This window comes from Diadema antillarum, unplaced genomic scaffold (assembly GCF_040938485.1).
Source record: "Diadema antillarum isolate AM-2024a unplaced genomic scaffold, OU_Dant_1.0 seq00000138_RagTag, whole genome shotgun sequence".
NCBI lineage: Eukaryota > Metazoa > Echinodermata > Echinoidea > Diadematoida > Diadematidae > Diadema > Diadema antillarum.
The window spans coordinates 170,313-195,084 of NW_027271215.1; the positions used below are offsets into that span (position 1 = coordinate 170,313).

Genomic DNA, 24,772 nt, shown 5'->3' on the forward strand with positions numbered 1-24,772 from the left:
CGAATTTCATGAATGACAGGGAATTGTCTTAATTCATTTCCAAGTTTTCATTCGCGCCTCGGTATCTCCTTCTATGTGATTAGTGACTTATAAACTAGACCTAAGAATTATAAATCGTGTATGGCATGAATCCGTGCTCACGAAATCATCGTCATGCGCGTTTTTCGAGTACCATTATAGTGAAGAAATACCGAAATAACTGGAAATCGGTGTTTCCAGGGAAACCAGAAATATTGTGTTTCTTCTTCTTCTTCTTCTTCTTCTTCTTCTTCTTCTTCTTCTTCTTCTTCCTCCTCCTTTTCTCCTCCTCCTCCTCCTCCTTCGTCTTCTTTGTCTTCCATTCTGCATCACTCTCAGCAGAGTATACGTCGTTTACTTCGGGACAGTAACGTGCGCGGTCACGGAACGTGTACCGCGGTAGTGCAGAATACAGTTTGTCAAGCCACACACAAATAAAAAGAGAACAAAAATAAGCCTGCAAGTGCATGGAAATACATGTAGAATATCTTCATATAATATAAATATTTTTTTTTCTTCTTCTTCTTCGGAGGGTGCTTAAAGACCTCAATGGATGGGGCCAAATGACACTGCTTCAGCTGAGAGAACATTCCAGAGCAAATTAACTGGGGAAGAAGTTATACTGCATGGTATGCTAATTAAGATTCTGCAATGATGTTGCCTGATTTGTAGAATGTCATGGTGACCTCCCTTTCCTTCTGAAGCTGGGAACAGTATATGAATTTATGAATTTAGGAATATATGAATATATTAGTATATGTATAAATGAATGTATGAATATGTTATGGAGAGGCCAAGGTTAAATATTTGATTAATACCAAATGAATAATAGTAATTTGTAATGCACCGACATAAAAGTTGTTACCAGTAGTTAATTGTAATCGGTTCGTAATGCATCATGCGTTTACATGATACAGTGTATTAAAACATTGGAGTAATTAGAGGTAGGCCCTAAAACTGTATAGCCGGGATGAGAATTTACTATTCATGGTATGCATGTAGGGCAAGTTCTGAAATTTAGGGGATTTTTTCGAATTGTATGTTGTTATGAATTTCCGAAACTAGAGAGAAACTCATCTATGGTTTTATCGAGGTTTTATGGCTCAGGGCCGGCAGAACCGGGGGGGGGGGGGGGGGGGGGATTGAGCTCGCCTCCTCCTCCCCCCCCCCCCCCCCCCCCGTAAGTGGCACTAGAAAGAAAGAAATTAAGACTTTTTTTTGGGGGGGGGGGAACTTGTCAGCTGAAGAAACCCGGAAGTGCATGGCACCAGAAGTTGATTCGCTGAAGGCTTATTTTATCTGTTTGTTTGTTAGCTTACGAAACCCGGAAGTGCCCCCACCCCACTTTTGTTTGTTAATTTCATTTAATTTCATTTATTTCCATTATTCCACAAGGGTAAAAAACACATAACATACAAATCAAAACAACATTAACACATTAATACCTTCACATACTATACAAATCAGCACAAAGTATATAACTTGTTCATAACTGTCAATGATGAAAAATGGAATAGGGAAGCCTTTAAATGGCTTGCAGGACTGTACATACCTAATAGTGTAAAGAAACACATTTGAACTGAAAAACAAAAACAAAACAGAAACAAACAAACAAATTGGCATTGTCAAAATACATAGGGATATCACCCAAAATCTAAGACTGAATATACTTTCACACGGAACTTCAATATGAACTCAGAAGAATCTTTTTATACTTCTTTTTTTTATATATTATTAAATTGTAGATTAAAAACATGGTTCACGTTCAAATCATTCCACAATACAGGTCCAGTATACCGTAATGAATATTTAGACTTATCATTTGAAAAAGACCATCGGTGAAACTGGTGACATGATCTAGTAATGAGTGTGAACATCAGCATTAATTACAAACATTTTCATAAAAAACAAGGAAGAGTTTTTGAATGATAACGTTGCATCAACGAAGCAATTTGCATCATGTTTATATCTATTTACTGAAAAGTTTTTAATGATTTGAATAATTCAGATATGGGTGTATGATATGCAGAGCCAGTAGTGCAGATACGTATAGCTTTCTTTTGTAATACTATCAACTTTTGCAAATGGGAAGATATATGACGGTGTGTTCCCCCAGATATAGAGTTACAATTATGTCAAATGTGATAAAATATAAGAATTATATAAAATAAATAATAGTATAAATAGGCTTTGGCAATTCATACTTCAACCGGTTTGAAATTCCGACTTTTTAAAACGTTTCGCCGGTGGTGTGGTTTTATCCATATTATGGAATGTATGCAGATAATCAATTATTAATTTTGTCCAACAAATTATCGAAGTCGCATGTCCAACAAATTGCTATGGCGCGCTTTGCTCCCCATCCCTTGAATTGGAAGGAAAGGCGCGCGGCGCGGTAAATACAAAGTCCATTCTTTCACGGGGAACAGGATAGGAATGGGTGGTCGGAAAGTCAGTGCGTAAAATTTTAAGTAGTTTTAGTGACATTTTTCTGAAACTTAGTACAAATGTACAATATCCTACCGTCAGGGACTCGCCGCTCGACAAGCTGAGTTTCAACGAGGTTGGCAGAAGTTGTACTTCATTATCATTCTTGATGTGATGATGATGGAATGCGCACCAACTTCCTGGACGAGAACGTTCACTCTCAAGTCCCACATGTGCTAAATGGTGTGAAGTTTGGTAAAGCGGACCAACAAGCAACATCCTGATGATCATCTGCAGATTTATCCTGGATCCTAGTCGTAAGTCCCAAATCTTCGACAACTTCTGTTTCGTTACGTAAAATTTCATATCGAATACCACTGTATAGGTCTTGTGCTTCCCATTTCAGAGAGCATTTCTAAGCAATGACAGTGTGGTCAGTGACACATCAAACTTTCAAGCAATCACTGTAAATTTATCACGACTATCACTAAGATTCTAGACTAGTATGGATTAGTAAGTACTGAAGTAGTATCACTAGTATCACTGATCACTGAAAGCAGTCTTTGAATTCAAATTTACTGTATTTCATAAATTATAGTAATACGATCAAAATTGCCTTGTATTTACAATGTCATGATACAATGTATAAATTAACTATGTTTTAGGAATTATACAGTTGAAGTGTATCTAGATATAGATTAGATAAGATCCATACTTCAATTTTTTAGTTGTAAGCTGTCTTGTAAGTAGGCCTAGTTGTAAGAGATTTGTAACGATATGACTGGAGGCCAAAGAGTTGCCTTTTAAAATACTGCCTGTGCTAGGCCTACAATCAGCCGGCAAACCATCCCAGGCACCACTAGTTACCAGTCTTTAAAGGTTCACTGACTTTGGATTTTTTGTTTGTTTGTTCTGTTTCATTTTTTTTTTTTTAGTAAAACAAAGATTTATGCAGGAAACCAATCATGACTCATGATGAGGAGGAGTTGTGGTCACATTTGTTTCTTCCAACATATTGCATTGCTTACACAAAAAAAAAAAAAAGAGTGATGTGAATGGAAGGAAATGAGAAAGTGAGTGAATACTTGTAAATGCTATCTAACATCATGATCCTTCCTGCAAGATCAAATCAGCTGATTTAACAGACTCAACAGCCTGTGTCCCCTAAAATAAGATGATGTAATTATACAAAGTCAGCCATCTCTTTTCTACAACCCAGCCGGTATTAAAGTAAGCGAGCATGAAGAAGCTATCAGGAGAGACAGTCCGGCTCATCTCCAGTGGCCAGGTTATCACATCAGTTTCCAGTGTCGTCAAAGAACTTGTGGAGAATTCTCTGGATGCAAATGCGGACAACATAGAAGTCAAATTGGTGAGAAAAGCAATTGATATTAAGATTGAACGTTACAACTGTCTTTTGCAGCCCATCCCAATGCTCGAAGAAAGGGATATTGAATAATGAGTTGCATTATCACTGCATCTGGCATGAATCCTGAAACAGTTCTTTAATCTACAGGAGTTTTTAGCAAAACTATAAAGATGCTCACCATATTTACAAGTGAAATAAGTATAGAGTCTGAGAAAATACCTGTGCTTTTACTAGAAATCATAGTCATACTGTGTGACAGACACAGATGCAGTTTCATTTTCAAAGTTTTCAAATGAGTGCATGTTCTTATTCAAGAAAAATATATATATATATCTGTTTGGGTGTCTGATTTAGTGCAGGCTTAACAATCTGACTAAAAATAATTGATGAAATGAAATGAAATTTGATTTAATTGCATTGATTAAATGTAGACTGTCCATATCTAACCATGGACCTGTGGTAGGTCCATGATCTGACAGTCAGTATTGATTTACATTTTGTTTGTAGGAGAATTTTGGTGTTGACAAAGTAGAGGTGCGGGATAACGGAGATGGTATTAGGCCCTGTGACAGAGACTTCATGGCTCAGAAGCACTTCACGTCCAAGATAACTAGCCACAGTGATCTGGAGTCTCTCACAACTTATGGATTCAGGGGCGAGGCTCTGGGCTCCCTATGTGCCATCTCCAATGTTACCATAGCAACCAAGACAAAGCTGGAGGACTTTGGGCGATCCTACGTGTTGAACCAACATGGAATGATAGCATCTTCCAAGCCAGCCCAGTATGGAACAGGTGAAATGATATTCAGCATTCCAGAGGTCATAATACCGAGCAGGAAACAATTCATTTGAAGATTCATTTTTGCCTCTGGAAAATTCATTTAGCAAGTGTCACAGAATGGACTCTTGTTACTGTTCGTGGTAACAATGGTCAGGAAAGAACATAAATTGGTATAAAGATATTATTTATTTATTGTAGAGTTTAATACATCCGTTATCATCAGCCACATAAATAGAGTTCATCATTTCAGATTAGTATAGCCAATTATCTCATCCTGTCTGTCGTTGATGGGAAATTTCTCAAACAATAACTTACGTAAGTAGATTTTTTTAAAGTGACACAACAATATCACTGGCCAGTGTCATTAACTTGTCAGCTTGAAATGAAATTTGATGAGACTCTGACCACTTCTTGAAAACACAGGTACAACCGTTACTGCCACGAGGCTGTTCCACAACATACCCGTCCGCAAGCAGTACTACGGCAGCGCCAAACGGCGTCAAGAAGAGCTTAGGCGAGTGGAGGACCTTCTGCTGACCTTTGGGGTTGTGCGTCCCTCGGTCCGATTCTCCCTCAGTCACAACAAGTGTGTCATCTGGCAGAAGAACAAAGCACCCGACCTCAGAGCTGCCCTGCTGAACACAGTGGGGTCAAATGTCATGGGTCAACTGCAATATGTTGAGAAGAGTCATGCAGAAAGCCAAGTGAGTTGTGAGGATACAAAAGACAAATTTTGTACCATGAAATTGTTGATGAATATAACAGTGCTTGTGGGCATGCAAATATAATTTATGTTTTTGAGATTTTTTCCCCTTGACAGTTCAAACATATTTGAGCAAAGATTGCATGAAACATTAATGCGCTATTATCAATGAAATGTCATGATGACATAACTACAATACTAAATATTGCCAGAGAAAAGAGAAAGTGGAAACATTTATGTAACTGAAATATGGTGACGCGTGATTAAAGACAATCAGTACTTGGAATTCACACAATATACTCTTTTTTCCAAGTCCGATGTACATAACAAAATTAAAAACGTCATACATTAAATGACATCCCAAATCATTACAATATTCAGTTGGCAGTGCTTATACACAAAACTTACAGAATTTTCTCAATTATTGGTTTGAAACAGTAGATTTTAGATTTAAACAGTTTCATCTTCGTGGGCTACACATGCAATGTTGCGATAACATTTCATATGACCGTGTAGTCGAATGTTAATCACATCAAAATACGATGAAGTGTTGCCAAAATCAAGTACAACTATATGATTCCTTTCAAGTACCATTTAAAAGTCATTGATAATATTTGCCACAATGAAAACCCTCAAAGCATGAATTGTGGGCATTATTTGGCATTCTCTTTGAATATTCTTAAACTGCAAGTTTGTACCACGTTTTAAACTGGCTTTGTTTTCAAGGAACTGATATTAGAAGCTACCAAGTATGCAACTTGTGTGAGGTGATGATGTCATGACTTAACTAGTTTCCCAATGACCTATACAGATCTTCACTTAATGTCCCCTTTAATCTTTGATAATAATAGAAATGATAAAACAACAACTTTTCTTCACATAGATTTTTGGAGGTAGCAACAACCTGGCCTTACAAGCTGTGTTTTTAATGTAGGTGGCAAAAAATGTTAGAATTGTTTATTTATTGATTCATGATATGATTTTTAGCATAATTTCTATTCACAAATTGATTAGAGAGTTGTATAATGAGTATTCAGATCGTGTTTAATGGCACTTTCATTTTTGTTAGAAATGAAATAAATGAAATTAATGAAATGAAAATGACGACATCAGCACCTCATTTAATTTCCATATGTGTATGGCGAACAGTATCACTGGACTATGTGACAAAAGCATGAGAAACATTAAAATGTCACAACTTTTTTATTTTAAGTCTAATCTTGATGAAACTTACACCATTCTCTTCATCAATCTTTCTCTAGCTGTTGCAGTTGACTTCATAAATTCCTCCTTACCCTGTTGAGGACGAGTCCCGATTATACTCGGGCAGGTGTCTATGGGAAATGCGTGTTGTAGCAAAATCAGCCCGTCCTCAACAGGTTAATGTGTCAGATCGAAACAGAATGATTCCTCTCACTCCTTTTTTGTAGCTCTTCACTTAGTTACTATTTCTGTCATTCTATAGACCTTCATTGATTTGTTTGTCAAGACAGGTTGAGATCCAGGGCTACCTACCCAAACTGCATTCAGATCCACACCTGGTCACGAGAAGCACTGATGACCGAGTGTGGACCTCCGTGAATGGCCGGCCAGTTTTCCTCAAAAATATGACCAAGGTAACAGGATGGGGTCATTAAGCAGTCTTCATCTCCGAAGCCCATCTGAGTGTCAACTTGTTTTGCCAAAAATACTTTCGCATGGAATTCTAATACTTTGACATGTTAAAACGATTACCTGTATTCTATGAAGTATGAGGTTCATGTTGGATTTGTGTCATATGTTGCAAGAAATCAATAGTGTCCTATATGTGGGGGGCACATTCATGCATGGAAACAAAACAAAGACAAGAAAGTAAAGCAATGTGACTTAACTATATTGTAACAAAAGTGTTTTCAACAATGAAACATAACATCTGGCGTTCAATGAGCTTGCATCTTCATTTACTGTTTACAAATGTGATCGCAGACCATGCTGTGTCGAATACTATATGAATGAGGCAAAATTGTTTGCATTATAGCAATTTTGCATAGCTCTGAGAGTATTGGTATGGCTTGTCATAGTCTCCATGGAACAGGCTTGTTCTTCTCTGGTTCAAGCAGAATATTTTTGTATGTGAACGAGTAATTGATCGATTGTTGTTGTTGTTTTTTGAACTGAAGAGATTATTTTTTTTTTGGTTGAATTTATTTCATTATATGGAACAGGTTGTAAAGCAGTATTACAACCAGGCTCATCCGAATGCGGTCACTGTTCGCCACCTGGTCATGTGCCTGTCAATCAAAACGCCACCACATCTTTTAGACATCAATCTGGAACCAAACAAAACCAAAGTTCTGATGCAAAATAAGGTATGGTATCATTCTCAGGTGGCTTCTTGTATTCTAATTGTGGTTGGGGCATTTAAATTACCGGTACCAAGTCACAGCGCATTAAAATCCTCCCCCCCCCCCCCCCCCACTGTCAATTGGGATAAATGAAAGAATGAAAGAGAAGCTTCAAACTGAATGGCATTTCTGTGAAAGATGGCAGTAAATCATAGGATGATCTAGAAAGATATAGAAACATATGGCGCAGTCAGGCTGGCAAAAGATTGAGAAGTTTAAGATCGCGAAGTTTGGACCATTGGTACGCGCGCAAGAAAGAGTGTGCCGTCCGATGGCTAGTGATTGTGACGTAACAATGCACATCTGTACATGACATTGGCCTCGCGCTTCGGAGGCACCGCCCGCAAACAGATTGAGAGGTTTCGTGGGAAGTTTACGGTCACACTGGCAAAACTTTGAGATCTTAATCTTCTCAATCTTTTGCCAGTCTGACTGCACCTATAGAGATCTTGTGTATTGACTAAAAAAGTCCTGTCAAAGTGGTAATGCTCAAAGAGTTGTTTAATAAGTGAAATCAGCCCCATCCTTTCTTGCCATAAAAGAGATGTTGAAATCATGGCATTGATTTCAAAGGTATTTTATGAGGTAGAGTCATAGTTGCATTGTGCTCAGGTATTCACGATGGTACTATAATAAGCATTTTGTATATTATGGAATTCCCTGAACCGATAAACCTGTTTGATAGCTGTGCTTAAAGTCTATTATGTATCCTGGTTAGGACATGTCACATTTGCCCTTTTTGAGGTGTGAGATTTTTTTTTCTCTTATCTATTTCTTTGCATTTGCCTGTTTTTACATAGGAAGCAGTGTTATCTTTGGTCACTGAAATTCTCGAAGAACTTTACAATCAGCCACCCTCGCCTACCAAAGGCGACTGCTCTGGTCAAGTTTTGGCATGCGAGCAAATGGAAAATGGAGAGTCTGAAAACGTGCAACTCGTCCCCCAAGTAGAGCATCAGCTAACATCAGACAACAACAAAATTACAGTCTCCATGGCAGAGAGTGAGATGCGAAGTGATCAAAGTGGCCATCAGAAGGAGTGTGTGAGTAGTGGAGAGGAAAAGATGGAAACCGATAGGACTGGAAACTCAGAGGCATCAATAAATGGTGGAAACGGTGTCACTGTCAATGGAATTGAGGTTAAGAACACGACAACGTGTGCTGGAGATACACAGCCCACCTTTTCCCTATCTGATGGAGAAGATGATGATTTGCTTGCCATGTGCCTGGAGGATTTCGCAGCCTTTGATTCTCCAGATTCTGTTGGCCGGGAGATGGCAGCTCTCGATGGTGTTGAAAGCAACATTTCCAAGACCTGTGACAGTGCAGATATTGATGGCGTCAAACCGTGTAGTGACGAAACAGGACACACGATGAGAAACGACAGTAGACACGATGACGGCGATGCTGTTGGTTGGAGTAAAGGTCTCGCGCTGAGTGACCAGAGTGGACGTAGCGTGCAGCCGTCTGTGCTCTTGGTCCCTGGCAAGACCCTGTCGTTGCAAGGGGAAAACGATAAGCACTCAGAGCGTAATAGCGCAGGCCCAAAGTTGCCACAGACAACCGAAGGAGACTCAGTGTCTGCTCTGCATTCACCGACCAATCAGGAAATGGCACACAGGCCCAGAGGGGATTCCAGTGGGAATGATGTTGGACCCAGTGAGGAGTCAGCAGGCCTGGTCCAGAGTAACCAGAGTCCAGGAAGACAAAATTCAGCAAGTGTGGAGGAGAAGACGTCTGGAACGAATTATGAATGCATCGGTCCTTCTCCTACCAGACACTCACAGGAGGCGTTTACATTCTTTGCAAAGGAACACAAGTCTGATGGTAAGGCATAGAAACAACAAAAACAACAGATCACAAAAACAAATATATCAGAAAAACAAAACCAGAAAACACTGGAAAGCAAATTCTGCTTTCCTGCAAAGATATCACAAGCTATATATTTTCTGTGATGATTAGTCGAACACAGAATTTATTAGGTGATCCGAGCATCCTCTCGGATCACCTTCTGTTTCTGTACGGATTCTTTCTTCTTCTTTTTCTTATTTCTCCCCAAAAGTTGTGCATCGATTAGCTCAGAAAGTACTCTTCCTATCAATTTCAAACTTATACCATATATGTATCGTCTCCCAAAGACGGCAATCGAACTAAAATCAAAGTGATCCGTCGACCGTGACGTCACTATGACGTCATTATATGAAAACACATTCTCAATCATATCTCATTATTGAAATGGAATTTTTCAATGAAATTTACGTCACATATATTTCAAGTCAAGCGCATTCTACTCATATTCTCAAAATTCATCTACCTTAAAACGTGCGCGTACGCGCGCGTTGAAATATTTGTATGTTCAAATTGAGCTCAAATTTTTTTTGCACACGTTTCAGACCATTTAAAGCATTTTTTTAAAAATTAAAAAAATCGGACGGACGCGTACGCGCGTGCGCATATACGCACGCACAGCTCATATGCAATAGAAATTTCCTGTTTTTTTCACACTTATCGGCTGCCTGAAATGTCAAGGAATATTTCTACCAAGTTTCAAGTCAATCCGACTCAATATGACGTCATACGGGCCCGTCAAAGTTGAAATTACGCGCGCGCGTCAATGGCGATATACAGTGCAACAATGCCAAAAAACCGCCAATTTTAAAACCGATTTTACTCGTCAGGATGGACGGTGACCCCCCATTTTCTTTACATATTCTGAAAGCTGATGAGTTGGAAATGTCATTTCATGGGTTGGCGATGCTGGAAAAATGATTAAAAGATATCAAATTTCTTAATGAAATAAAAAAAGTAATTTTTCAAAATGACGTCATCAAATTTCAAGTTCACTCGAGCGTATCTCCCTTATCCTTTGCCAATTTTCACCCAAATTTCAGTATGTTGTAGCTTATTAAATGATCTTTCATTAATATTATAACAACATATTGACTGGATGACGGCATCACCTCGTAAAAATGGATTGAAAGTAATATTGTCAAATTTGACCAGTTTACGTGTTATCTCTATGGGAGAGCAGTTTTTCTGGCAGTGAAAATTGACATGACTCTCTTTTTCGAGCACTAGCTCACTTTTGCTTCGGTGAATTTCTCCCAGATTTTAGTATGTTGTAGCTGAGGCTTTGGGCTATCATTGATGTGCCCTCCATTTTTTCATAGGACGTCGGCATCACGTCGAAAAACTTGGTTGAAAATGGCACGAGGCTTCGATGCAGCGTCATTTTGCTTAATACACAGGGCCTATGGAGAATGAAATAGGTCATTGCGTAGCGCATCCAACTCGTAATCCTAAGGTCCCTGGTTCGAGGCTCACCCCTGCGAATATTTTTTTTTAATTTTTAAAACACTTTTTTTCTTCTTTTTCTTTAGTTAATCTTAATCTCCCTTTCCTTACTTTATCTTTTTCTGATTTTTTTATGCTTCTTCAAATTTCTATAAAAAAACATAATTTTTTCTTTATTTTACTTTCTTTCTACTACTTTCTGTGCAATAGATGAACAACAACAATGGCTATCAATCCCATATTTTGCACATGTTTAGTACATGTCACGTACATTATTTCATAAAATAACAACTACTTGATCGGACACCATCTCGGGTATGTAAATTAGGGTCAAAGGTCATAAATGTTTCATCCTTTATCTTGGTGAATACATGTCCTATCTTTCCCATATTTTGCACACGCAAAGACCATGTTACAAGAATCATTTCATAAAATAATCACTTTTTGCTTAGACGCCATCTTGGGTGTGCAAAGTGTGGTCAAAGGTCAAATATACTTCATTCTGTATTTCCGTTAGTGTATACGGAATTCGGTACCAAAGATGGCAGGTCTCACTCCCTTTTCTAAATGAGAATCCAAATACCACACGGCCAATGTCTCTAAACAAGGATGAAACCTATATGGTCATGCCTATTGCGATCAGGACTCGAATCATTGATTAAAAAGAAATTGGATCACCTAATTTGTCAGTGTTGACAAATTCCGGTTCTAGTTGATTTTGATGTGTTAGTAGATTTTGGACACATTTTTTACTTCTCTGCATATGCCTAAATAAACGCAACCATATGTTGTATGTTTGTTTGTTCGTTTGTTACTCAAATTCAATTTAGCGCTTGTAACGATAGTTGTCTTGTTCAGGGTTGCAATTTTTCGTGTCACAGTAGTGGAACAATACTAAAAAAGATACGAAGACAGCTCAACATATATTTATTTGTTTAAGATATTGTAAGAGTTCTTGTCTTCCCTCCTACAGAAGGCAGGGGGAATGATACTACTTCTCAGCAGTTTATCAGTAACAAGTCAGGGGAATATGCGTCTTCTCCTTGAAAACACATGGTCTAATTTGTCACCAAACCAGGTGCATTGATACTAGGGTGACAATTTATGTGCTTACTTAATACAAGGACCCCAGAACACCCTACATATAAATTGAGAGGGAGAAAAAAAAAAAATGTCAAACCAGAAATACTCTGAGTAGATATATATTCATTTAGTGAATGTACTTCCAAAGTTATATATGGGTGATCCAGGGGTCGGATGAGGATTGAATGTTGGGGGGGGGGGGGGGGGAGGCAGTTTGTGTCCAGCCCACAGGAGGTGAGGGGAGACCAAGGGATCGCCTGCGGCGTCTGTCCGTAACGCTACAAAAACTTGAATAACTCTCTACTGAGGACTTCAATTTCAATCAAACTTGGAGGGAAGAGTGGTTATACAAAGTTACACAGTTTACCAAACATGAAGGTCACCTCAAGGTCACAAGTCACAGGCAGGGGTCAATGAACTGTAGGACCCAATGTTAAGTTTGTACGGCACGTTTTGATTATGGCTCATAACTTTTGATCCCTATGTCCGTTTGTGACAAAACTTGTATGGTAGATGTCCCTTAGGGAGTTGAAGTCATCACAAGGTCAAAGGTCACAGACAGGGGTAAGCAAACTTTGAGGGCCCAATGTTAAGTTTTTACGGCGCATTTCGATCATGGCTCATTACTTTTGATCCGTATGTCCGTTTGTGACCAGACTTGGCTGGTAAATGTCCATTGGGGAGTTGAAGGTCACCCAAGGTCAAAGGTCATAGGCGGGGTCAATGAAATTCTGGGAGTTTGAAAAACATTAATTTCTTCTACACGAGTGGGCGAGACACATTTTGGCACTTGCCTTGTTACTTTTTAGTCTATTTTTTTTTAACTGCATAGTCAAATTGTCTGTTTATACAGTGTACTAGTACTTGGCAGGTATTTTTACCAGTGTGATTGAATATGCAGTGCTGCCCCCACCCTCACCTCTTTCCCCCCCCCCCCCCCCCCCAAAAAAAAAAAAAATGAAAAAAATGAAAAAAAAAAAAAAAATAGATAAATAAAGGTTTCGATGTTTTCAGGTAGTAGTCTGCAAGAATGTGTGGAAGGTTACCTTGAGATACTTGGGGTGAGCGCAAGAGACCCTTGGGTTTCTTGTTTGAATTGTAGCCTTGATATCTTGCAATAGCAGCACATGGATTTCACCAAAGTGTTGAATAAACATAACCTTTGAACGGCTTGTCCAGATGTCCCCAATCTTAACTGGTGTGCTCGAATAATATTTTTGCCTTCACAGAATTCACATGTATATCTGGAGTAAACTGCCTGGGGGGTTTTATCTGCCAATTATTTATTTCATGTCCACAGTGCATAATACGCTCTCTGTTCCGTTACAAGATTTTGGTTAGACCAATCAGTCATGTTCACTGAGCTCAAGAAGACAAGGTTTATGTTTTCAAGTGATCATTTGTCGTTGATGCCAATCCATTTGTTATGCAGTGAAAAAGAAGCATCCAAACTTGGACTTTGTGGCCATCAACAAAATATTGAAGACTTGTTGGGACCAGCTGAATGAGGAAGAGAGGGAGAATTACAGGGAATTACAGCTCAAGGAAAAGCAAAGGTGAAGTATTGTAAAACCAGACATTTTTGTGTGTATGAAACTTTCATTAATTTTGCGAGAAGACAAGATGTACAAAAGCAAAATGCATGTGAAAGTGTCTGTCTCCAGAAAATGCATTAAATGGCAGGGGCAATTTGCAAAAGTTTCGTGTCACAAAAAAAAAAAAAAGGCCATCAGCTCCAACTCGCAAGAGTTTCATGTCACAAAAAAAGCCATCAGCTCTAATTCCCGACAGTTTCATGCCGCTAATTTTTCTGGTTTTACAGTATTGTAGTTAATTCATTGCTCAGTCAAATCTGCATGCATGAATTCTGATTTTATTGTGTGCAAATGTGGTTCAGTAGGTCAATGAAATTATTTGTGATACTCGATCTATTTTGTTTCTGAACCACAACACCAAACCTGAAGCAGGTATTATATTCTTGCAGCCTAGCCAACCCACCTCCTGCCATCAGAAGGCCAGTATCGCAGTTTTAGGGGGTATTGAATTATTGGTATTACATTGTAGAGCTTGATCTCCTTTACATTATGTTGTCATTTTCACAAAAATTTAAAAGTCAAGACCACAAGAATGCTATTTTTACCTAATATGTAACACAATGCTGATAAATCTATTCACTTTTGATTGAGTGAAAATTTTGTTTAATGAAAATTGATTGTTTCATTTTAATTTATGCTCAAATTTTAGAAACTGATAGCTCCTTAAGGTTCTCAGCCAACCATATGAAATGTAGTGAAGATTGCATAGTGACACATTTTAGCCTGTTGATGGTCCCTTCTTAGGTAACCCTGTACATGTACACAGGCTACATCACTTTAAATCTCCAGAGAGTATCAAGCTCATTACATCAAAGATTAAAAACTCTGTGTATATTCCAGTACTTATGAATGTTTTGAAAGTTTAATAAACATTCCCTTATTTCAGGCACAAAGATCAAATGAAGTCTGCAAAGCTTTTCTCAACATCCATCAACTCAGGTCTGCCAGCCAAGAAGAAGAAAAGAACGGAGAAGGTAAAGCAGTGTAGGACTTGTTGATTGGCTTAATGTGATTTGTAGTCACCTCGAAAGCTGTCTAGTATCCTACAGAAAATATGTGGGATAGGTTTGTGTAGACATTTTTTTTTTCTGAAATTTGATGGAGCATGCAGAATATGTGCAATGTCTTTATCCTTAACCCTAACTAGGCCAGGCTTTTTTGGGTGTTCTGTGGCCGGGGGAAGTTTGATTACCCCCCCTCGAGGTCTCGGCCTTCGATCGTGCAATCACCATGAAAGTTGGCACATGCATTACCTGTGGCGTAATCTTCCAAACTGTAAAAGAAAAAAATGAATTTTTCATTTTTTATACAGTCAAACCTGCCTTAGCGGCCACCTCTCTATAGCGGCCACTGAAAAATCCCCCCGAGAGAAAAGCCATGTTAAAGACCCTGTGTATAGCGGCCACCTGTCTAACGCGGCCAGCGGTCACAAATTTTGTTTCCCGCGGTAGATTTTAACCTGTCTATAGCGGCCAAAAACCCTATGGAGCCGTAGCCGAGCTGATAATTCAGGGTGTTTTTCTGCTTTTTAGCCGTGTTAGTCATTTCTGGGCAACATTCAGTGATCGCCACCGTTGCATTTATCACTTATTCAGTCACAATAATGCACTAATTCATGACTGTGCACATGCTACATCTAGTGTACTGTGCAACAATTTCATAAACACCGGCATTGTTCTATGCATGATACACACGTGTGCATACGTACACACATTTAATGTACATGTATATACAACGATGATACTTGTACATGTAGGCAATGCACACAAAGTTGGATTACCTGTCTATAGCGGCCACCTGTCTATAACGGCCACTTTTTCCGTATCCCTTGGGTGGCCGCTATAGACAGGTTTGACTGTATTTTACATTACATTTATATGCGTGAAATCATAAATTTTGCTCTAATTCAGAAAGTAAAGCTCCTGGAATCCTAATTTTTGGTGATAACATTCTTTGTAGCATTCCTAACAATGTACTTGAAAAAAAAAATCTGGTATCAAAATTAATTTCTTATGTATTTTATTGTTTTATGAATTTCTTATGTATTTCTTTGATTTTTGACCTTTGTTTTATCTTTTTTTTCCACAAAATTTATGACAGAACTTACTTCAAGCATAATCATGCTGAAATTAATTGATTTCAGCCTTTGACAGTGAAAATAATCATATCTTTATGAATTAAGGTGAGAAAACTAGACTTTATACACAAAATCACGTTTTTGAGCCATTTTCGGTCTGTCAGGACGTGCAGCGTCGTAGCGGTATGCGCGATTTTCCCGAAAATGGTCTCAAAAGTTGCACGAGACTTGAAAATAAAAAGTCAGCGAATGGCGTGGTCAAAAAATTTCGCACAGCGGAATAGTCTCGAAATATGTCGAGGGGGGGGGGTTGATTCAACCCCCCGCAGCCCTTTTAGGGTTGAACCAAAATGCAATCTTTGCCTTCCAATTATGCTTTTGTGTGTGTGTGTGTGTGTTTTTGTTTGTGTGTTTTCCCTATGCACCAATATGTATTTAGCACGGCAGAAGTTGATAGCCCTGATACTGTAGACATAATAGCAGAGCATCAAAGGACCCATTTCATTAAAAAAAAAGATATGATAGCAACTCTTGCTGGAATGGCAATTGTCATGGTGATGACAAGAATCCGGCTTCCTGATTGGCTGTTGCTATGGGAAGTTGCCATTCCAGCAAGAGTTGCTTTGCTATAAACATTTTTTTTGTGTGAAATGGGGCTCAGATCCCATTAAAAGCCATTACAAAAAAGCAGAAGCCTCAAAACTTTGCTCAGATACAGGTTTACAAAACTGGAATGCGTCGTTCTATTTGGAAGTATAAAATCTGACATGTTCGTGGTGTTTTTCCGTCCTGCAGCTGAGCAATCAGAGCCTAATTGATGAGATGCTTGCCTCTCAGAGAGAACGCAAGAGACAGGAGATTGAAGCCAGTCGCAAGACAGAAGATGCGGCTTCTCAAAGACCGGAGCTGACAGTAGCTTTCTCCATTAATGCTCTCCAAAGAGCTCCCTCTCACACCAGAAAGAGGTAAAGCATTTCAAAAATCAAACTCTCTTGGGAGGACTCCTAACCCTTTTCTGTATACTGGTAGTTAAACTTGTGTAATTGCATAAGATTGCATATTCATTTGCTGTGCTAAGTCATAGTCATCTGGTGCTTGGTGATCATCAGTGACAGAAAGGATGAGACATGATTAAAAAAACAACAACAACAACAACAATCAAAGCACAGTATTAAAACCAGCACCATTATTATTTCATATGATGTTTTTCTTCCCTGCATTGTTGTCAGTCAGGAAATGAATTTATTTTACAGCTTCTCAAAATTTGTTGTATTTTATGACACACTAAAGTTACCTTCAATTCTTCATTGTGCACGGTTGGCTTGTTCTCCAAGTCCAAGAATCAATGTGAAGTTTGCTTTTGGTTTATATTAATCACATGTGCATTTATTAGCTAGATCTTCCTAGTACTGTAAAAGTGGTTATTTTCACGCGACTAATTTTTCGCACTCGGCCCGGTAAGAAGAGTTTCGCATGTTTTTAATTCCGCGGAGTCAAGGGAGTAAGTACTGGAACATATGGCATGAAAGAATATTCGCGTGCTTTTATTATCGTGCTAGATTCTGGTTGCGCGAAATGCACGAAAATTTCAACACCGCGAAAATTTCCACTTTTACAGTACATTGTTGCATATTTATCTCATCAGCTACATACACATTTTACACATTGCTGACCATATATGCAAATACATGATTTGCATGTATGCAGGACATAAAAGGAAAACTTTGTTACCTCGCTTGATCAGCACTTCTTGTAACAAGTGTCACAATATTATGATACAGCAAATTCCCTCTGACATATACATGTTCCTATTGTATACTTACCAGCTTTCGTGATGACGAAAGGCATCTGATTGGACGGTTGCCCGGCTACGGGATCTGGCTGGCCATCCGAGCCAACCACCTGACCGTTTTCAACCAATATCGGGCCCAGGAGGTGGTGTTGTACCACCACCTGCTAGCCAGCCACAAGCTGCCGCGAGAGAGACTGCCGGTTCCCATCACCTTGTCCCCCAGGTAGCCCTTTGCTGTCTTACTGTCATTAGCCATTATTATCTACTACTACTGGCACTTCAAGGATGTGCTCTTGTGATGATCGCACAAGAAACCTCAGGGTTTCTCTTAAAAAGGGGGGAAAATGATGACAACAGAACACTTCAGTGCTTCCTATATAAAGGAACTGTTTAAGATTAAAATTTATGATTATACATTTGTTTAGCTTTCACTTTGTTTACTTAATTAGCACATATTTTCACCAAGTTTTGCTCCACAGCAAATTACCTTCAATTTGATACTCATCCAACCACTCACAAAATTATTCTAACATCCTAACATTTGTGAAATATTATCCTCACAAAATATATGGCATAAACAGTATAAGAGCATAAAATTCATCTCACTCAAATTAAGACAAAAGCAAATCTAGTAGCAAATGTCATGTTTACAATAATGCGGATTATGTTGCTGCCACTGCTTGTAATTCCACTACTTTGTGTGAACACCAACATCACACCTTACATTATTAATGACCTCTGTCATATAATGAGTCCATTTGTCTGATGAAAGAACTTTATCTACATCACATGTCTTTTCCGTGTCTGTCTGCCAGCATGTTTGGAGATCGAAACTGGAGTGCGCTCCTCGGAATGCGCAGTCTAGTGACCCTGGCTAACCAATCACATCCATTCATCGATAGCAGGCTGCTTGGCAATGGATTCGGAATCAGAGAGTTGATCGGTGAGGAACACTTTATAATGCTGATGCAGTCTATAATGGCTATAACATAGTGAGGTTTTGAAACACATCGAAAGAAGAATTTTCTGGTTACGGCTTTGACATTCCATACAATATTCATGAGGCTGTTGGATGCAGGAATGATCATACATTACTTGTTGGCATAAAATGTACTGGAAAGCAAAGAGGTTAAGGTTGGGAGCAAGGAAAAAAAAAAGACAGCGATATATTTCTAGATGTGAGATATTATGTGCTCAGTTATGATGTTTGAATGTGACAAGAAAGAAACGTGTGTACCAACCGTCTGAAATCTGCTGCGTTATCACATAATTAATCTGGGGTTCCAAAGAGTGTGACATTAATATCTGAACTGATCAATAAATCAATAATTTGCACATTATAGGCTTCTGAATGAATTAGTGCAATATGCACATTGTGCTTCAAAGAAAGTGCCAAAATTGGAGAGTGTTTCACACCTTAAATGAAAGCAAGAGATTATTAAGCAGAAGGGTGAAGATATGAGGTATGGGCTTTCTTCAATTTGTCTGCCCTCTGTTCAAATGAAATTTGTAAAATCGCAACTACTGATCTACAATGTAAATTGTAGATCAGCAGTTGCAATCTTACAGATATCATTCGTACAGAGGGCGGACAAATTGAAGAAAACTCATACCTCATATTTCACACCTGTTGTTTCATGTTACGGTATAATTCAGACCAGCGTGAAGATTCTTGTCTTTGTATTGTCGCACTGAATGGTGCGTGCAACCAATTGAGTAACCTGATGTTGTATCCAATAGGCACAGATTGAGAAAGTCACTTTAATGCCTTCCCTGTCATCCCCTCCCACACCCCCCCCCCCCCATACCAATTTATCCTCACATTCCCAACTCTGCAGATCCCGATGCCAAAGATGCCAGGTTGGAGATTGTTGACATGGCATCAAACATCCCATGTTACGGCTTGGACGACCTGAAGGAGGTCGTGGAAGCCGTGGCAACAAAGTCAACTGCGACTTTGGCAGAATGCAGGTCACTCAAGGTGTCCAATTACCTCATGGTAAGCAAAAACAAGTTACTGCATAGATACAATACCACACAAATCAGAATTTGATCTTTCCTGTACTTTGTTCATCGATTGGTTCACATGTTGGACTGCTTTCTTTGCTGATTTTCACAGATAGATATGTGACCCGCTACAACAAAATGATCCTAAAGTCGGGCGAGGTCGATTATTTGAAAATTGCATGACACAATTCCCTAATCTTTCTGCTTTAAATTGATATATAACACGTCTTATAAAAATAATCGGCTGCAGAGATATCGATGTCTAAAAGAGAGCATGTCAAGACGTCTGGGAAATCACTGTTTCGAGAAAAGCTCCCTAAAAGTTCTCCTTGCGACGCAATCACAATCAAGAGACACGCAAGTCAGTATTCACCTCCCGACAATAGAAGTTAAGCCCTAGCAACCCCCGAAATGCTCATTCAAAGACAGCGTCGGCGGTCTCCTCACCAACCAATCAGTGACCAGGATGTCAGGAGAAGCGGCTAGGCATAGTGCAACCCGCCCGCACGAACCAGTCGACTGGGCAGTGTGCGAGCTTCACGCTTCGGTTAGCGGCAAGCAGCAAACTGACCAATGAGATCACTCTGGTCATTGTTAGGGGCGGAGCCTATGTGTGGCGCTCAATCCAAATGTTCGAACCAGTTTCTGCTTCGTTGAAACGCCAAAAAAACATGGCCCAGAAAAACGCTATTTTTTGGTCTTTCCTTTCATCATTTTGCTTCAAAATTTCGACAGATGATAGAAGACATGTCAGACTCTAATAATATGTCAAATTCAGAAAATCGTAAGTTTTGACCAATTTTGATGCTCTAACTTCAAACTCGATTTTCACGGCTTCGACCGTGCGCGAGTTTAGGACCATTTTGTTGTAGCGGGTCACATATCTTGAAATTAATTGGCAATGAATAGAGATTGCCTAATCCCCTTAATCTCTATTGATTATGTCACCATGGATTGCCTGTGGGACTTAGACACATTGCTAGATTGCTATATCTGTATGGTGTGTCTGACACTCAGTATTCAGATATAATAATTGAATTGAATTGAATTGAATTGAAAAGGTGTTATATCGATCAATATCCATCGCAGCCCGCAGGCTAAATTGCAAACATTGATATTTAAAGGACCATGAATACATTAAAAATACACACAAGGTACAACGCAGTAATTTAAAAAAAAAATACCCCCAAAAAAGTGATCTATGCTCACATATTGAGGAGTCCATCATCCTTGATGTTTCGTGAAAACTATTTTTCCTCATTCTGTGTGACTATCTTTTTTTTTCATCTTTTTCTTTTTTAATTAAATGTAATATCTGGCTCAGTTGGGAAGCACATTATACCAGTATGTACTGTCCTAATCAGAATTACAGATCAGCCTCTTTCAAAGTTGTAGGCTCCTCATAAATTGTACATCATTTATTATCATCAATAAGTCTGCAAATCTCATTGACTAAACTTTAATCTCTTGTCCACATGTACAAGTAACAATAATTTATTGACCTCGAAAAGGAGAGGTTCTATTCAAACAATGTCAAACCTGAAACAAGTTTCACAAATTAATATGGCTATAATACCTCCAGCGCCATGTAGTCTGAAGTTTACATGAAACATTGAGGATGGTGGGCTCCTCAATTAGTGAGCTTAGATCTTTGGACTGACTGTCAGTGACATTTTACAACTCTTTGAGGTAATAAAATGTTTGGTTGTATACAAACTATTGTAAAATTGCACACTTGAACTTTGGATCTGAGTGTGACGATGAATTGCAAGAAAGGGGTCAGAGACACACAGGCATAATGGCGTGGTTAGATGTGCACAGTTATCTGTGACTGCCCTCACCTAAGGCAGGCATGTGGCAGTTGCCAATGTTACAACCTGTTAATGGACAGTTTTTCAAGCTCTGTGAATTATTAACCTATATTCATTTTTTGTTACAATGCATAAGTCATTTTATCAGTTCTCACTGACTGCAGGCTGGCTTTCCACAAAATACTATTTTTACTATTATTCACCTCAGTGTTTGTTTGCTTGGCTGAGGGAAATATTAAAGAGAAAATACAATTATAGAATATATATACTCACTTTATTTTCAGCAATTTCTGTCTGTATTAGCTTTATTCAATTCAGTTCAATTCAATTCAATTCAATTCAATTCAATTCAATTCAATTCAATTCAATTCAATTCATTTCATCTCAATTCAATGCAATCCAATCCAATAGACAGTGACCTTTTCCAACGCTGTGCGTGCTTGTCAGCTTGCCACTAAAACATTACTGATGGTGCTCATGAAATAAAATCAAGTCTAAATCTCTCCTGGTCCCTGACACTTTGGATACTAATGTATCTTTCGCACGGTGCACCCATTGCTAAATGTTCAGATGTCTGTAAGCATGCCAACCTCTCACCAGACAGGTTGTAATGTGTACTGAATGCCCAATTTCCAGTAGGCCTGAAAAAAAATATGTGTGTTACATCATCGACTGACCCACCGTCAGTTTAAGCTGGTTTCTAAAAGAGTTCAGTATTCTCCTATCTATATCTGCAGTCTCATACACTGTAATTATTGAGTGAACAGAAGTTGTTGTTGTTTAATTTTACAGGCAAGTACATTCATGTTTTTGGTTTGATTTTTTTCTGTATTTTCTATGTATGTTGTGAAGCAAAGTGCTTGTGAAAACCCTAAAAAAAGACCAACAACAACAAAAGCAGAGTATTCAGCAGCATCAATACCTTCTTTAGTCCTGAACATTCTATTTTTTGTCATGCATAATAAAGAGTCAATCATTCTTTTCCTTGAGGTTGATTTTTCTTTCTCTACTTTCAGTGTGCTGGGAGTATTGACTTTGATTGAGGTGTGTATGGGGCATACCATTTCACTTCTGAGAATCTCTTATATTATCCTGATGCATAGGCTTTAAAAGAATAATAAATTGTGTTGCGAAAATTTATTGGTTTTGTGATGCAAAGTTAATTTTTGGAAAGAAGAGCTTGACAAGACATGACATGTTGACCAATCTCCCCCCCCCCCCCCCCCCTTACAGGGAGAAGCTGTGCGAATGGCGCGGTGTTTACCAGAGGTCATGACCTGGGAGGAGGTCGTTGACATCATGAACGCCGTCGACAACCTCGCCTCCTGGAAGAGCAAGCTGTGTCTGCATGGCAAGTCATTTGAGAAGGATCTCTACACCATCCCAGATATCATTGCCTCTGAGTAGAATGGAGCTGAGGTTGTCGACCTCTTCCAGAATGGATGCATAACTTTTAACAGCTTTTCGTCTCTTCTGTGGACATTCATTCCATCAATCAAACCTTCAGGACTAGCACTGTGTGTCCATTTTACAGTGCGCTGCCGTTATAACGAACATGGTTACATTGAAATTTTGTTTCAACAAAGTAAGAATTCAGGTCCCCAGATTATCTATTTATCTTTACTGTATGACTATTTGTTTGGCTATTACCAAAAAAAGAAAGAAAAAAAAGACAGAAAATGATGCTCCCGAGGACTTTGTTGTAACAGGAGTCACATATGCGTGTCATAGCGTATGAAGACTGAAAGCAAATTTTATGTTGTCTTTACTGCCATATTCTGGGAAATGGGTTTGATGTATAATGCAAAGGCTATGTTGTCATTTCAGGACATTTTTAATACCTGTAGAATATTCATACAGTACTACTTCTTTCATTATGTAAATAATGCAGAATTTCATGCGAGTGGTCACTGGTAGTACATTGTATAAGATCCTTTGTGTGTGGCCAGACAATCCAAGCATAATCTGTAAAAAGAAAGAACTTCCAAATTTCCACTGAGTGTCATTTGAAATGGCATTGAGCATACTGTGATCAGTTGTCAAATTTCAGCTCAAATTATTAGCATCATGGGTAATTAGAGCATTCCAAAGATTCCTCTGTACCTTCTTTGATAGCTACTGTACATACATCTGAAAATAAAACTATTTTTCTCTATCAGTGGAGTTTTCTGTTATTTCTGCTATTAAAAGGTGAATGTCATTTTTCTCATCGATAATTCATGTTAAACAGAAATACCCATGCAAGGGCATTGATGTGACTTTGTAAGTGTTAGATACAAGTGCTGAGGGTTCCTTGACCTTTTCTCCTGCGACAGTTGCTCCCATAAATATCTGCTCACAAAGTCAAACATAAATTCTAGCCACAAACATAACCCTAACCCTAATCCTAATCCTCGCATCAAATTAAACATAAAACCCTTCACAACCCAAACCCAAACTCCTTGGAGAAAAAAAAAACAGGAGCAATTGTCACAGGAGCAAATGTCATGTCACCAGTGCAGAGTGCATGCTAGGTACGTATGCGTGTGTCTGTTTTTGTGAATATGTTCGTATGTGCATGTATGTGTGTTAGATTTTTCTCAAGCCTATTACTTCTGTAAATGAGACATGCCTTGCTCTATATCTCACTTTCAGAATGAAGGTCTCTGATTTGTTGACTGCTGAGTGAGGTCATAAGAAAAGGATGTTAATTTTATCCTTTCCTCGTACAAACAGCCACTCTTATAGCTGTGATACGATGCCAGTGATCACTATCTTTTCCACAGTACAGTAGTGCTTTCATTATAAATAGAATATGCAAGATAAAAATTCTTACCTTGTAAGCGAGCTAATTATGTAATGGGGTTACCCTACACCCCACTGGTGACACGACATTCCATATATAAAACAAATGTTGACCAATTTATCATTGGGGTCACAGTGCAAATCTTCAACACACATGATTCTAAGCGACATGCTTTAACCAGACTCAGCTCTGCCTCGGGCTGCAGTCTGTTTGTTAGAATCAACTTGTGTCAAAATTTTCAGTGATCACCCTCACAGCAGTCAATAGGGAGCTTTAGATTTTAGACGCGCGGACGTTCAAAGGAAAAAAACATGATCTGAGCTTGCGCAGTAGCGCGCGTAAAGTCAATCTATTTTTAGCTTGCGTTGCCCGAGTTGTTTACTACGCGTACTGGGCTATTTTCACGTCCGCACAGTTTGCGACGCAGAGAGCTTCTTCATGCACTGATCATATGGGGGCGCGATTTTATTTTTTATACGTTGCGTCCCAGCGTAATCTAAAGCTACTTTTCCACACGACGCAGGGAGAGGAGAACGTCCAGCGCAAGCGTCTGCTCAAACGTCCGCGCGTCAAAATCTAAAGCTCCCTAATATTGTAGTACAGAAGAAACTCATTATAAGGAGTTGCTCAAGACCACTGAAATTTG

At 38.9% G+C, this 24,772-nt stretch overlaps 1 protein-coding gene across 1 annotated transcript; it reads left to right on the forward strand.

Annotated features, from left to right (window-relative positions):
• The first annotated feature begins 2,646 nt into the window (after positions 1 to 2,646).
• LOC139727644 (PMS1 protein homolog 1-like) lies at positions 2,647 to 22,754 on the forward strand. The gene is made up of 14 exons (XM_071638624.1): positions 2,647 to 2,762; positions 3,665 to 3,817; positions 4,322 to 4,607; positions 5,019 to 5,299; positions 6,792 to 6,914; positions 7,503 to 7,646; positions 8,483 to 9,509; positions 13,492 to 13,615; positions 14,541 to 14,628; positions 16,527 to 16,696; positions 17,558 to 17,746; positions 18,339 to 18,466; positions 19,362 to 19,522; positions 22,575 to 22,754. The coding sequence occupies exons 2-14, from the start codon at positions 3,686 to 3,688 to the stop codon at positions 22,746 to 22,748; spliced, it is 3,027 nt and encodes a 1,008-aa protein (XP_071494725.1). The 5' UTR covers positions 2,647 to 2,762; positions 3,665 to 3,685; the 3' UTR covers positions 22,749 to 22,754.
• The last annotated feature ends 2,018 nt before the right edge of the window (positions 22,755 to 24,772 follow it).